This window comes from Dermochelys coriacea, chromosome 25, assembly GCF_009764565.3.
Source record: "Dermochelys coriacea isolate rDerCor1 chromosome 25, rDerCor1.pri.v4, whole genome shotgun sequence".
NCBI classification, from domain to species: Eukaryota; Metazoa; Chordata; order Testudines; family Dermochelyidae; genus Dermochelys; species Dermochelys coriacea.
In genome coordinates, this window is record NC_050092.1 from 8,062,295 (window position 1) to 8,077,587 (window position 15,293).

At 47.7% G+C, this 15,293-nt stretch overlaps 1 protein-coding gene across 7 annotated transcripts in view; it reads right to left on the bottom strand.

Moving 5' to 3' along the window:
- The window catches only part of SH3GL1 (SH3 domain containing GRB2 like 1, endophilin A2), a 51,069-nt gene that overhangs the window by 4,533 nt on the left and 31,243 nt on the right, over positions 1-15,293 (bottom strand). The window contains exons 1-9 of one of the 7 annotated variants that reach the window (XM_043502480.1): positions 12,940-13,026; positions 11,669-11,737; positions 11,497-11,569; positions 10,471-10,614; positions 7,944-8,077; positions 6,451-6,609; positions 5,722-5,825; positions 2,419-2,543; positions 1,842-1,895 (exon numbers count right to left, since the gene is read on the bottom strand). In XM_043502480.1, coding sequence (XP_043358415.1) covers positions 1,842-1,895; positions 2,419-2,543; positions 5,722-5,825; positions 6,451-6,609; positions 7,944-8,077; positions 10,471-10,614; positions 11,497-11,569; positions 11,669-11,737; positions 12,940-13,011 — 934 coding nt within the window. In that variant the 5' untranslated portion in view covers positions 13,012-13,026. Of the gene's footprint in view, positions 1-1,841; positions 1,899-2,418; positions 2,544-5,721; positions 5,826-6,450; positions 6,610-7,943; positions 8,078-10,470; positions 10,615-11,496; positions 11,570-11,668; positions 11,738-12,878; positions 12,909-12,939; positions 13,027-15,293 lie in introns of those variants that run through there. The other 6 variants (XM_043502479.1, XM_043502483.1, XM_038383804.2 and 3 more) reach the window with 6 other exon arrangements.

Consider the following 15,293-nt stretch of genomic DNA (forward strand, 5'->3'; position numbering starts at 1 on the left):
TACAGGTGAAATGTGTCCCCATTACCATCCTATTCAGTTCCCAGAGCCTTTTCCTTCCCACGCTTCGGCTAGAGTAAATACACAACCCAGGGCAGTTTGGGTTGGATGGACAAACCCCTCTGCTGCCCCCCAGAGGAGCAGCCTCTCCGAGAGGCTTCACGTTTGTGCAGCACTTCTTATCGGGTTTTCAAAAGCAGCAGATGGGAAGATTGAGGCATAAGGGACTTGCCCAAGGCCACAAAAGTTTCTTTGGCAGACTTGCGAGTAGAGCCCAGATCCCCTGATTTTCAGTCATGTGCTTCAGCCACAAGCCCATCCTTCCCCATACACAGGAAATGGGAATCTGGGGCATTTGGCAAAGGGGGATTTTGACCAAACTCACTAAGGCCAGGAGGAAAAACGAGAAGGCTTTCAGAATCCATGCCTCAAATGCATTTGCCTCATCACCTGGAGTCCAGCTTTTACCAGTGGGACCCTTTCCAGGAGCGGGCTGCGTGAGATGCATTGTTGTAGGATCCCATACACTGGCCCAGACTCCCACTGCACTACAAGAGGCCAAGTAACCCAGCAAGTGGAATCCAAGAGAGAAGAACACAACATCTCCGTAGCCCCACTTCCCACTCAATACTTGGGAACTTCCAGCTGTTCAACGGATTTTCTAAATGGATGGGGTGACCGAGGCCACCCCAGGTAGTTGGATATTAAAGCCAGGAACAACCAGACACTGGGAGAGGAGGCAGGAAACACCACAAGCTACAGCAGGTTAATTTTTCAGAAGAGACTTTCCAAATTAATTCGGCATTTCCCAGCTGCAAAGGTTTCCCACAGGCAAAACAGCTCAGCCCTATACTGAAGCAAATGGCATGGGTCAGGCCACGCAACACAATCCTTTCCCGAATGCTCAGTACCCTGTCCTCTCCTCCACAACACAGGGCTCTGAACTGACAATCAGCATGCAAGGCTACTCCCCATCAGCATTTCGATGCTGGCCCACTCTTTTTTCCCCAGTAACCCAGACCACCTCTTCCAAAAGCAGAGGCCCTCCATCCCCACTCTCCTGCATATCTGAACTGTGCGCCCAAGTTCAAGAACCACTCCAGCACCTCTCCAAACAGATCTGCTTTAACCTTCCCCTCCCCAAAAGGAAATGCAAGACCTGATTTTCTCCCCTTTCTCTCTCTTGCTCAATATCACCACTTCCTGCCTGGACCTCCCATCACCCAGGAAAGTAACTGCAGAAACATGTCAACAGAGCCATGCTGAGGCCCCCAGTTCTCCCTTACCCTACAAAACTTTCACAGCATGCCCAAGTGCTCCTTGCTTTCTAACTGGCCTCTGGCTGTGTTGGCGTGACCGCGACAGCTCCAGGAGGAGTGAAAGAAGGAGACAGAGTACTTGCTGGATGGGCCATATGTAACAGCAACTTGTTTTCAAACACATATGTAAGATTTCCTTTATGGCCAGAAACATTTCTATGGACAAAATGGGGTGGGTGCACTGGCAGAGGAAGAGAGGAAAGAGGCCACAAAATAAATGTTTCCTTCCAATGCATCGGGGGAGGAATGGGGGGGCAGACACTCCAGGCATTTTGTCCATAAAAATGAAATAGACAAGGGCCCAAATCTTTCCTTCAGTTACAACCCAAGTCACTTGGATGTGCAGGAGTCAGCAAGGGCAGAATTAGATCAACGATTTTTAGTGGACAGACTAAAATCAGAATGAGTTATTTGGCGGACAAAGTGTTAGTGGCGCCAAGTGGCAGCTTATGTGAGAGCAGAAGTGAGGAGAGAGGAAGAGCAAGGGAGGGCACACTTCATGCAGCATGGGGGAGGGGAACTCACAAATACTCCTGCTGGGGGTCCGGGATGGCTTGTCGGATCGAAAAGAGGAGGAAGCTGCTTCCAAATAAAGAGAGACATGCTTAAAACCAATATATAAAAAAAGAATCCCTTGGTACAGCCCAAAAGGGAGGGGTCTGTTAGTGGGGAGGGATATGGTATCCTACAGCCTGAGTTAGGTCAATTACAGGGGCTGGAGCGTGCAGGGGGCAGGAGGGAAGGATGACACTTGATTTCTCCTATCCACCACTCACAGACTGCGATAAGATGACACCCCAGGGCACTAAGTGAGGTGGGCCACTGCAAAGTCAGAACAAAGAGAGGCAGTCAGCCAGCACTGGCTGAAAATGGTCCCACTCGCACCAGAGCCAAAGCCAAGAATAGGGAGGAGGCCAGGATAGCAAAGGGCCCCTGCTTCTAAACATTTCTGCCACCTCCTGGGCCGTCTGTGGCACATCCAGCACAGGAACATTCTTGTCTCCTCCAAGAGGGCAAATCCCCTCCATTCCCAATGCTGCTTGCTATGCCAGTGCCTACAAAGCCTGTGACAACAGGCACCGCACACCGGTGACGTCTTTACCTGAGACTTTGGGGGTGGGGTTGCAAGAAAAGCCTCCGTTGGACTGGTCGGCATCTCCAAAGTCATACGTCTCTCTGGGCTTAGGTTTGTACTCCCGCTTGGGGCGTGAAGAGGCGTCCTTCATTCTGAAGAGGCAACAGAGACACGGTGAAGTCAGAGCAAAGCTGCATCTGCATTTACAGTGAGAGACTTGAGCAGCAACAGCCAACTCATCCCGCTCCCATGGCTGTGTTTCCATTGGTCAGTGGGAACTGGCTCAGGCCCCAACTATGGTAAGGGGCCTGGCCAGGGACTGTGATGCCCTCACCCTGATTTCAAAGGTAATACCACATTAGGACCCACCTTGTATGATAAACTCTTCAGAGCAGGAACCTTATCTCACCTAGAACACTGCTGAGGTTAACACACACACAACCATCTCTCCTGCCCAGTTCGCACATCATCCCCTGGAGAGGTGGGATGGAAGCTCAATATCCCCTACCACAGTTGTGCCCATGCAGATGGAAGAGTCAGACTGACGGTCACCATTTCAGACCCAGATCTGTCTACATCCTACACAGATCCTGGGAGGTTAGACAACATCGCTCACGCCACAGAAATTAACACATGAAACTCTGAAGGTTCTTCCCGTCACCCACACCTTAGCCACGGCAGTTCAAGGGGCAGGGCAATAGCTCAAGAAACAAGGCATTAGGAATCAACGTAACAGACGCCAATATCCTCGAGCATCTGATTCAGCAGTTCTGTAAGGGATAAAGGGTTTGAACTATGCTGCAGAATTTCATACCAAGAAGGAAAAGGTCCCATCCTGGGAGAGATTTATTGAAAGGGGTGGGGTAGAAGGAGGCATCAGTCATTTTGCACCGGGATAAAAGTTAAACTCACAAGTCTCCATATCCCCCCCACTTTTGGAGGCTGTGCCATGTGTGGGATCACTGTCCGAGAGAGAACGGTCCCTTCCTTCGGGAAGAGGTTACAGAGCTACCTTCTCCACCCAAGGGTTCAGAGAGGCTGAGGTTTGTGTGCAGGTCTCTACTAACCACAAAGATTCACAAAGAGTCTGTGTACTAGTTGGGGGAAGAGAGGGGTCATATCCTACACAACAAGGCCTTGCAACCCCTGAAGCATCTAGATGAGTTACACGTAATTCAGTTCTCTCCCATCTGCCTTGCTCCTACCTCAGCCTCACCTGGCCAGACCAGATTGGTTTTGGAATCCAGTTCCCTGGAGTGATCGGCATGAAATCTGCCAATTGAGTCCCACAGCATGACTGGCTGGTTTTATTTTCACCCTTCCCCCCATGCAGAGATCCGCTTTTGCCCTGGAAAAGGGTCCCCGGCTACCTCTCTCAGGCAGCGAGGGCAAATTCCCACCACTCTTGCTTTAAAGAGAATCTGCTTTCGGAGCATTATTTCTCTTTGGCCAGCAGAGGCCACTGTTCCAGTAATTTGCATTCTCTAACTTTCCAGGATACTCCCAACTCCTGCCAATATTAATTTAAACCAGAGACTACTTGGCGCGCATCAATTCTCATGCATGGAGGAGGAACTCAAACACAAGGTAGTAATAGATGGAGAATAGTCTAACTACTTTGCAGGATTTCTGGGGAACATGGCTTGGGGGAGATACCCTAGCAGGCAGCTCAACGCAAGCCCCCAGCTCTTATCTAGCGCGTTCCATCAACAGATCTCCAAGTGCTTTACAACGGAGGTAAGTATCATTACTGCCATTTTACAGATGGGAAAACTGAGGCACGGGGGAGTGACTTGCCCAAGACAATGCAGCACAGTGGCAGCAGAGCCAGGAACTGAACCCAGGTCTCCCGAGACTTTGTCCGGAGGCTCTAACCTCTAGACCACACTGCATCCCAGTGGGGCAAAACTACACATACTTAGTTCTTTCAGGCTCTTTTTGTGACTCGGCCCCTCCAGCAGAGCAGCCTAACCAGTATGCCGAGGAACCCAAACACATTTGACCACCACACCGGGACAGAACCTTTTAACACCTTGTTTGAAAAGAATGTGCATGTGACTGGAGTGTGAATAAAGTTACATGAGGGTTAAGGGAAAAAACGGGGAACAGCAGGGGGATTGCAGAATTAGCTCCCTGCACGAAGATCCTTATGGCTGGCTGATATTAATCCTAGAGCCTCTTGCTTTTAACAGCCACAGTAAAGGTTCCACAGCCCAGGCCAGGATTCCTCTGAGCTGCAGTGCAGAGTCACTTGGGGAATGCATTTCCTCCTGCTCCTCCACACCAGACACTAATCTGTATTCCATTCACAAGCGTGTGCTCCAGGATTCCATCTGCAATATTCCAGGGGGCACAAGGAAGTCATATGTTTGCAGCACAGGTTACTGAGACACACTAATGTATACTGAGGATAGAGCAAGACTTTGTTGAAAAACAAGGAGTCACCCAAGCAGGCACCGAGATCCATCATCTCTGCTTTGCGGAATTGTGCTTGATTTTAGTGGCTGTCACCAGCCTGTAACTACTGTTATCCTCCTTCTCTCCGCCTTTCCGCTGCCTGCTTGTGTCCCATCTTTAAATAGATCACAAAGTCTTTAGGGCAGTCTTGTCTTGTCAAAGTCTTGTCCAACCATGTGGGCCAGCACATAGGACAATGGGGCCCTGATCCAGATTAGAGCCTTTGGACACTACTGTAATAAATCAGACACAGAGCCAGACATTCAGATGACAAGGGAAGCCAGAGGGGGCTAATTCAAAGGTATTTGCATAATGCTAGTTCATCTTCTTGATAATGGAGGCGGCAGGGGCTACTGAGTTGAAACAGAATCAAAGCAGAAATGCCAACAGCGTTCTGGCCACAACTCCCACATCCAACACCAGTGGCCTGTTAAGGAGCTGCAATCGTTTTCATGAACACAGGATTTGGTGTGTGCTCTGCCCTGCTCCCCAGCCTTTCCCCCTACCCCACCCCCAGCTCAAGAAGGAATCAACTTGCATCTTCAATTTCCTTGGGAGCATTTATGTTTTGATCCAGAAATGGCCAAAAGCAGCAAGAAACTATTTAACCCAGGGAGTATGCAGAGAGGTTTCACACCAGATGCTAGAAAGCATCTTTTGTAGAAAACTGATCAGACAGACACAATCACTCACCATGAAAGCCTAAGAGATGCAGTGATAAAGCTACCCTCAAAGGTTCCTACAGCTTCTAATGCCAGGGAATAAACTGCAGAGGAAGGAACCAGATATTTTCTGGCCCCTAGCTCCCAAGTTACAGTGTCCACCATGCTTCTTTCCTCCCACAGGATCAACAGTGGCCCTAGGAAGCCTCACCTGCGTTTGAGTTTCTCTGCGAGGTCATCCAGGATCTGCACTGCTTGTCTGTGGTAATCTACCTGGGCATCCACCAGGGCTGAGAGTTGGCTCACTTGCTCAATCTGCAAGGGTCAAACTGCAATGAGTGGCTTTCACATGTTACTAAAGGAGACTTCCATTGCTCTACTGGGGGCTTACACACACACACACACACACACACACACACACACACACTGGGAAACGTACAAAAAGCAGCTTGAAATTTACATGCAGAGAGAAGTCTTAAGAGATAGGGACCTTAAAATTCAGTCATTCGTTAAGGTTCAGCGAGACAGTGGCCGACAGCTTGGCACCTCGGAGGACATGGGTTTAGCGGACATTTTGCATCATGACTGAATGAGCTGTGTCAGCCATGTCCTGACCAAACACATGTACACAGAAGAGTCTCCACACTGCCTCAGTCGTAGAATTATCAGTCTCAGCCCTGGACTGGGGAGCTACAGGGTCAGGACTGAAGGGCATTTGCAAAGGAAATATCAGGGGAAGGGGGTGCAGGATCACAATAGGGGCCCATTGGAAGGAGCATGACAGGAGATTCGGTGTCATTTTTTATGAGCATTAGAGCACCAGACACTCTCCCCAGCCCCCTGCTGCTCCAGACGCACGTACAGGAGTGCTGCCGCTCAGGTAGTGCCCCAGCAGTGCACAGACGAGCGAAGAGCGCAGTGATCTTTAGGGGATACTCACGTCAGTCTCCAGGAGGTTGTGCATACTAGTCTCAGCTATTTCCTTGGACTCTTGAAATTTCTCCAGGGCCTGGCGGAGCTCCTCGTCCGGGATCTTTCCCTGACGTTTTTTCTTGTAGTCAAAGTCCAGGCGCCTGCCCTCCAGCTTCTTAAGATGGTGCTTGGGAGAGACGGGTTATGAGCGGTTAAACTAAAACCACGGGCCAGGGCACCCAAACTTTTCCCAATGAACCCAGCCTCCCACCACCCAGAATAGGCAACTGCTGGCATCACTTTCAGACAGGCTCCCTGCAGGCTACAGATCTCAGTGCGCAATGCTCCACAGAGGATGCTGAAGGTCAGGAATGAAGAGCAGTGCAGGGGTGAGGGAACTACTTGGATCCAGTTCAGCAGAGGATTTATGATTGCTGTGACTATGGTTTCTCTTTTTCATTGTTTGGAAACAGCCATAAAGTTAGCAAGAAAGTACATTCCCCCTCCCCGCCCTTCTGTTCATAAACTAGAGGGGATCCAAACTGTCCCAGTTCAGCATGGGTCTGCTTGCCGTAAATCACTTTTAAAGGAGAATTGCACCGCTGGCCCTTTGCCTTCGGTTCTCCGCCGGGCAGTCAAGAGTCTTTAGATGCAACACTTCAGTTACAAGCCCTGGGCTAGTCACCTCTCTTCTGAGGCTGAAAGCAGACAGGGATCACGGTCTGTCTTAATTTGTCTGTATGGCACCTGACAAGTTTGCAGGAGCTCAGTAAATCTGTTATATAGCTAGTTTGAGAGTCAGTTCATATAGGTCACATTGTAAGCGAGAACCTGTTCTCAGGCGATTTTGACTGGTTTGATATAGGTTTCCACGGTTCCCACTGCAAAACCTTGTGTTGTTCAAGAGTCTTGTCTCTTGTGAATGCGAGGAAGGTGCGGGCTAGCTATGAGCAGACCTCATCAGCGGGGACAGGTGCTGTGATAAAGCATCCTTGTGGGGTTGTTTCTGGGCTTCTCATGATACGTATGTGAGCAAGAAAAAGACACATGCAGCCCTAGATCTATATTTCAGGATACTGGGACACTGGAACTGAAAGCTGATTAACGGCTTATAAAATGCACGCAAGGCAATGTCCCCGTTTGTCAATTTCAGGAATCCACAATGCAAACAATCCAAGTACCTGTAGCTACACAACGTAAGTCAGGAGATCTAAAGTATGTTATGAAGGTAGCTTACAGTGTGAGTGAATAAATCTGGAAACTGTTGCAAGAAACATCCCCTGTCATGGGCTGGTCAAGGAACAGCAGCGGCTATTAAACACACCAGAGGAAAATGCGAGTGGATCCAAGGAAAACACAGAGAAAGCATGCAAAATGCAGGGTAACAAAACCAGATGCTGTGCAAGTCTACTTTGGGTCCTGCAGCGATCCTGGACATTACAGCAGGTGCTAAAAACCTGAAGAGGCCAGAGTCTGAAAGGGGGGTGGGGGGAGAGAAAGGAGAAAAATCTTCCGAGTTACCTGGATCTCTTTCAGGTCTTTGTCGCACAGGTTTTGGAGAGGATCGATAAAGTTCTGTTTGACTTCAATATCCAGCGAGTCTTTCACTTCAGCCAATCGTTTCATAGCTTCACCAGCATCAAGAAGCGCGTCACCTTCACATGAGAGAAGAAAGGAAAGAGCGGGTGAGAGAGGGGAAAAAAAAAAAAAAAAATAGAGCCAGCCAGTTAAAACCGGAGTCTGTGGCAGCTGCATGCAGAGCCACTATGCCGAGACACTCAGCATGCATGAGCCCCAGTCACATATCAGACACCCACAAGTTCTCATTTGGATCAACTGGAGTAGCACAGGGAGGGAGCACGACCTAGTGGTTAGAGCGGGTGGCGTGGCATTGGGACTCCTAGCTTCTATTTCCAGTTCTGACACAGATTGTGTGATCTCTGGCAACTCATTTCACTTTTCTGTGCCCCACGGTTCTCACCTGTAAAATATGGAAAATGCCTATCTTTTTCCACAGGGGTCTGAGACATTCTGAAGGCGTCTCTATATAAAATGGTTGGAACTCTCTGATGCAAGGTGCTACAGGAAGGGCAAATGCTACAGTGGCCCCAGCTAAGTCTTTGGATTAGTCTCAAGGCATTTTGATCCATTTTTAAAATAAAATTTCCAGATGTTGGCAGCAACCCAAGATATTTTTCTTTTTTTCATTCATGCTTAGATAGTTAACTCAAATCTATTACTGTTAGGTTCAATTTACACCCAAAATTAAAGATCTTATAAAATATGTTGGTACAAAACCCTTCTATTTTCAGTTTTTCCTATGGTCCTTCCCCTGCCAGGGTGTCTAAAGTCTGACAAGCTAATAATGTCAGATGAACAGAAATATTTCTGTGATTTATTTTTTAAAATTCCAATGGAAACAATTATGTACTAATAAACTCTCTCCTGCAGTGTTTGCAACCCAAACATTTCAGCACTGGGTTAGGGCAAGATAATATGAAAGTGAAATTTACTGTAAATAAATTTAATCTATTTTCATCGCCCCAGCTAAAACAAAAATGTGCAAAAAGTCCATTTTTAAAAAGTTCTTTCAGTATTAATAACCCAAGATACCGCAACACAGGGAAGGCTGCATTATTAAAACATACATTTTTAAACCTGATGGTGTCCCTATAAAGGAGAGGCTGTTTAAGGTAGCCATGTTTTGTAGGGTCCTCTTAAAACTTACTTCCCCCTACTACTTTTCAGATCCTGTATTGCAGCAATGTTTTCTCCAGCCAAGGAAAAAACTAGCCAGGGAATCACTGGAGTACAGCCACTCCCCAAAAAAACCTAACTGTTTAATCTTCTAGATCAGGGAATGTTCCGCCCCATGCTATGAAGTGATCACACAGCTGTGAGCCGTCCTGAACCCAGCCACATGGAAAGGCTGCAATGTTTCAGTGGATTAATGCTGTTGTCATCAAATGGCTTCATTCCTCCGCCCCCACATCCCCACAAGTCACGCATGGTTTGTTTCATGGGAATGAGGCAATACCACACGGAAAGATTTTTGGCTGTGACTCCCTCGGAGTCCAGTTGCAGTTAAAATTGCATTGTAGGGCTCTTGTTCTCTTCCCTTGCTACTTTCCATGTCAAATTTGCTCAGTTTGAGTCAGCAGGAGAACTCTGCATCTTGAGGTTTTAAAAACCAAAGATGGTTCAGCAGATGAGGCAGTTGACTGGGACTTCAAAGTTCTGGGTTCTAGTCTCTGCTCTGCCAGATTCCCTGCCTGACCTTGGGCAAGTCAGTTAGATGCTCTGTGCCCCTCTTGTAAAATGGGGATGGCGCTTATAGGGGTGTGGAGAGGATTGTGACTGAATGCAAGGCACTCGTTACAATGGGGGGAGATGCAGAAGTGGCTACAGTGAGTTATATCAGTATTATTAAGGATTCTACACATTTCTGAGACATGCACCACCCATCGCACCAGGGAGCCCTAGAAATACAAACTTGGTCTGATCCTGCATGGTGCTGAGCATTTCCCAGGAGGTGTTGGGAGCAGAGGGTGCTCAGCATTTCCTAGAAGATGCTCAGCTCCGTGCAAGGTCAGGGCCAAACCTCAGATCATCCACAGAACTGTCGGCTGTGAGACAGTCTAGACTCCAGCTCATTTTTCTGTAGATGCATCCAACTCCACAGCACTGACCAATGGCTGGTTTGGGTCACTAGAGGCGGCAGTGGCTAGGACTTTAAAAGACACTTGAAAAGCAGATTAAAGCAGCAGAAAGATGGCTGGGGGCAGGGTTACGAGTCTAACAAGGCATATCAGGAGCTCGGTTTGCATACACTACTTCTTTAAGAGGTGTTTTTGCCATCCCCTAAATCCCACTCCTGAACCCAGTGAAATGTCATTTCCCTATCTGCATGGTCAATTTCCTTTTTTTCTCTCCACTTGACTCATGTGACCAGGTCAGTGATTTGCAGTAAGATTTAAGGAAACCCAGTGACAGGAATTTACTTCCTATCAGCCCACTTAGGGGCTGGCCGGCCCAACGGAGCACTTACCGAAATTGGATTCATCGCCCAACTCCTTCCCATACCGGATCATGCTCTCCCCCAGGAGCCCTTCTGACTGTGGATAGCCAGGGTTTTTCACCTGCCCGCGGATCTTTGACATCGTGTTGAGCATCGTTAGCTTGGCTCTGGAGGCTGGCACAAAGAGACAGCCACATCTGTGTTTGCAATTAGTGGACTTGGCCAGCAAGCAGTGACTGTTTGCCAGCTTTTTTTTTTTTTTTTTTTTTTTTTTAAAGTTACTCCACTGGCCAAGAAAGCTTATTGTTTTAGTCTCCCAGAAATATTGCTGGCTCTAAAAAACGGCCCCTTCCAAGACAGCAAGCAGAAAACAGTTCAGAGTGCTCCAACAAGGTCTAAAGAGAAGTTCACCGGCCCTCCTGTAGTTCTAGTTAATCCCTGGTGTGCTGGAGTCAATGACACTGACTGGACTGTAACAGGAAGGCAGTCAGGCTCCAGGAATGACTGACATACTCGCCTTCCACCTCATAGGAGACAACTCTGTTCCTAAACATCCCGGAGTCAGTAGCCAGTCTGCTGCATCTTGAACCCAGAGGACATGGGTGACTATTTGGACAGTCAATCCGATTTTCTGGGCTCAGAGAAAACATCACAAGGACGTAGGCTGCCCTTGAATGAGTGAAACAAAGCTGGACGGGGGTGTAATTTCCAAGCGCCAGCTGTAATAGTCTAGAGAGGTTACACGGGTGGCATCAATATTTAAATTCAGGTTCACATGGGCCCCAAAGCCTGAATGAGCTCTGCTAGAAGCAGAAACTCCACTTGCTCAGGGAAGGGGAGGACACGGCTGTCACACAAGCTGGGCCAGCATATTTCCAGTAGAAGGCAGCAATGCTTATAACCCAGTAGCCCACTGGGAAGGGGCCACCCCAAAGCCAAATAGGCCGGCGTTTCTGACCTTTCTCCACTCTGCGTGATAATGGCCTCTCTCCCCTTGTGCAATGGGAGGAGCACCTGAAGAATGCTGGCAGAGCAGGGCTGGCTATTGGCACTTACCTGGGTTGGGTTGCAGGTATTCTGTAGTTCTGGTTAATACTTCTGTGACTGCCTTGCTGGTAACGTCCACTTTCTGCAGGGAGAAGATGACCCAAACAGCAGTGCAATCCAATAAGTACTCGCCTCGGAAACACGCAGAGAGGCACACAGAGCCGTCTGTTACCCTACTCACCTTTTCCATTTCTTTGAAGTCATCATCGAGCTTGGTCCCTTCAGCTCCACCGACCTTCTCGCTGACCAGCTGTAGAGACACAGTGAACAAGGGAGGGACGTGTCAGTCACGATAGGGGCCATTTTGTTACAGCTCTGACTGTGCTATTCCACTCCAGAATGAGGCAGACCCCAAAAGCAGCCTACTCCAACTTTACAAGTTATAGGTCTGATCCTGCACTGCTTATTGCCACTGAACCTCAGTGGCAGTTAGTGGCCCAATAGCATCAGGCAGCTGTAAGGAAACACCACAAAGAGATGTGGTTCCTTGAAGCTGCAAAAGCTGGTGGTTAGAGTCAGTGCTTCCATGAGAATCTCTCATGGGTTTCTTTTCTTTTCTTTTTTAGCTGATCTTGTATGCAAAGCGATAGCTTTCGAACACTCCCAGAGAGTTGGAATTGATTGGCTGGAATGTCCCTGGCAATGGTCATGACCCCACTGATTTTGGTGAACATGCAGAACCCCTACCATCTGGTTAGTTGAGCCACATCTTCAAGACCCAATGGTCTTTAGATTAAGGAACTGGTTGGTGGCATTGTTAACACCTCTAATCCATCTCTGCCCCTTCGCCCAACAGAATTTAACCTGTCAACAATGCAAACATCTTATCTCCCTGACAGAAGAGAAACAATCAGGGTGGGGGAAGGAAGTAATGGAGCACAGGATTCTGGAGCGAAGGGAAGAGAAGCACAAACTCCTGGCATACGTGTGCAGAGTTCCTGGCATGGTGGGAGAATGAGAGGCACACAGAGCCCCTGAAAAGAGGGAAAGGGTCTGGGTAGCACCGAGCCTCTGAAATAGAAGGAAGCTCGTGGGGGAAGAATGGAGGCACCTTGTGTGTGCGATGAGGTTGGCCTAAATGAACAGCGTTGCCACCCCCTAGTAATGCTGCTTCAAGGTTCCATTACAGGGTGCATGACAGAACCTCAAGACAGACAGCTGCTAATGTGCCAGCAGCACCTTCAAATGCACCTTCAAAACTGCAGCCACACAGGAAAGTCAAGTCATTCAGATCAGCGGACAAACTGCATTTTCCTAGCCTTGGAGAAGCCACAATACAGCTTCCGAAATTACAACAATCAACCGTTTCAAGTCAGCTGTTTGGGAAGGGTGGGTGCAAGATTTAATCAAGTTTTGTTTAAACATTAAGCAGGATACAATGCTGCTGCCACCTCGCTTTGGAACATCAGTTCTCCTGATTACAGCAAAGGGGAACCTCAGCAGCAAACGGACCACACATAAGGAGAAGTGCAGAAGGATTCTCTCCTGGTGGTTAGGTGTAGGTTGCAGTTTATCCCTTCTCATGTTGTACAGATGCCAAACCTTAAAGGGTGTAGGTAGGGCATTTCATGGTGCATCTGCAAAGCAGTTACATACAGAGAAGAACTACAGCTGCGCAGTCACTGGCAGAGTCTAGTGCTGAGTATTTAAACAGTTATTTTGTGACAGTGAAATCTGTGCTAATGGTCACCTAATAGTCAGGAAAATTCCAGTCTCCCTATATTAAGCAGCACAGCATGGTAACCGGAGGTTGCATAACAGGAAAAAAAAAATAGTAGCCCTTTGATGGCCTCTAACAGGTTTCACTTTAGTAAATATTTAGAGCTGGGTAAGCATGCAGGGCACTGTACAAACACTGGGGCAGGACCCTTGGAGACGCACCGTACACAAAGAAATATTAAAATACAAAGGGTCACTGGCGATCAGAGTTTTTTTGAGCTTCAAAAGCAAAACAAAAACGTTTTCAAAAGACCTGCAACAAAGGGGAGAGGGTGACAAATTGAGCTTGTGCCTCTTTCTAATGTAAAGGGGGGCTGGAAGGTTTGTGTTTAAAAAACAAAAAAAAAACAAAAAACCCCACTTTTCTTTTGCATTTCTTATGTTAAAAAAAAGAAAAAAGCAAGTCTCCACAGGGCTCTGGCTTACCAGTAAACTAGGAAGGCAACGCCATGAGGAGTGAAGCCTGATTGAGAGGAAAGTGGTTTTGATTCAGATAATAAAATCAAGCAGCTTTTAAAACCAACATTCATGTAAAACTTAAACACTGAGGGAAGGTGAAGGGACAGGATCTTAGTCCCCTTCTTTCCTCAATGCAGGGCACTGGGAGCGCTCGCAATTCATGCCAGATCTCCAGTGAGTCCTCCAGCAAAATAAGGGGAAGACCAGATCTAGCATATGTATTTTTCTAGGCCTTCTTTAAATATCGGAAAGCAGAGAAAAAAAGTGCACAACCCCATTAAAAACTTACAGGGGTGGCAGTTCTGTAAATTGCTATGTTCACTGAGGGTTCCGCCATGTACCAGATTTGCAATTAAAATGAAAAACCTTCTGCATTCAGGTTAGAAAGGGCCTATGCTTGTGTGCTGTTCTTTCACTTCCTCAGAGGGGAAAAAATAATCCCCTGTGAAGGTTTCCCTAGCATACTTTTGCTTTAGAAGACACAGAAATAATATTTTGTGCTTCTATCAGTCTTTCATTCAAGAATCTCAGAGTTCTTAAGCTGCCCTGTTTTGCGGCAGGTATTATCCCCCTCTAACAGATGGGAAACTGAGGCACAGAGGAGTATGTAAATTACTAACTAAAGACTACACAGCAAATCAGAATAACTGGGCATAGAACAGAGGCCTCTTGATAGAGCCCTACTCTAATCCCGAGACCACAATCCCTTGCCACACTAATTGGAGGATTCACCAATAAGCGTTGCTGTAGGAAGTTAAAAAACCAAAAACCAAACCAACCCTAGTTTCTAAGCAAAGGACACCAAGATCTGTAAGAAGCTACAGCAAAACCTAAATCCATTTATCAAGGTGTCTTTGGAGCCCATGTCAAGATGGGTGACCAGGTGAGGTGTTTGAGTAAAAGAGAAAGCTCCCATTTGCTTGTCCAGACTAGGATGATCAGATGCCCTGATTTTATAGGGGCAGTCCCAACATTCAGGGCTTTGTCTTATATAGGCGCCTATTCTCCCCCCCCGCCCCCCCAACCCTACCCCATACATACTCCCCATCCTGATTTTTCACACTTGCCATCTGCTCACCCTAGTCCAGATAGAAAGACCTTGCAAAAAGTGTATTAAATCCACCTAAAATAATATTCTTCCCTGCAGTCCAAATATAAGGAACATTTTCCTCCCAATGCCATTTGGATTCTGAGCTGATGGCAGTGGAAAACACTAAGGAGACAATACACATTGCCTTAATAGCAAAGGGGGTCAAGTGATTTCTTTAGATCAATGGTTCTCAAACTATGAGGCAGGCCTCCCAAGGGAGGCACAGGAATGTGTCAAGGGAGGAGCAAGCTGTGGTTTGTCTGTCTGTGGGTTTTTTGTCTTTTTTTTCCGTTTTTTTTTTTTTTTTTTTTTTTTTTTAAAGAGCTCTGGCTGTCAGCCCCAAGTGGCCGGGGCTCCTGCAGAAGGGCCATGCACACCCATGAGGAGGAAATAAAGGGGACAGCCAGAGCCCCGCCATCCGGGCTGAGGCTCTCCTCCTCTCTGCCCCTAATCTCTCACCGGGAAGCAGTGGGGCTCTAGCCGTCAGCCCTGGGGCAGCAGAAGCAGCGCAGAAATAGGTGGCAATGGGGAGCTACGT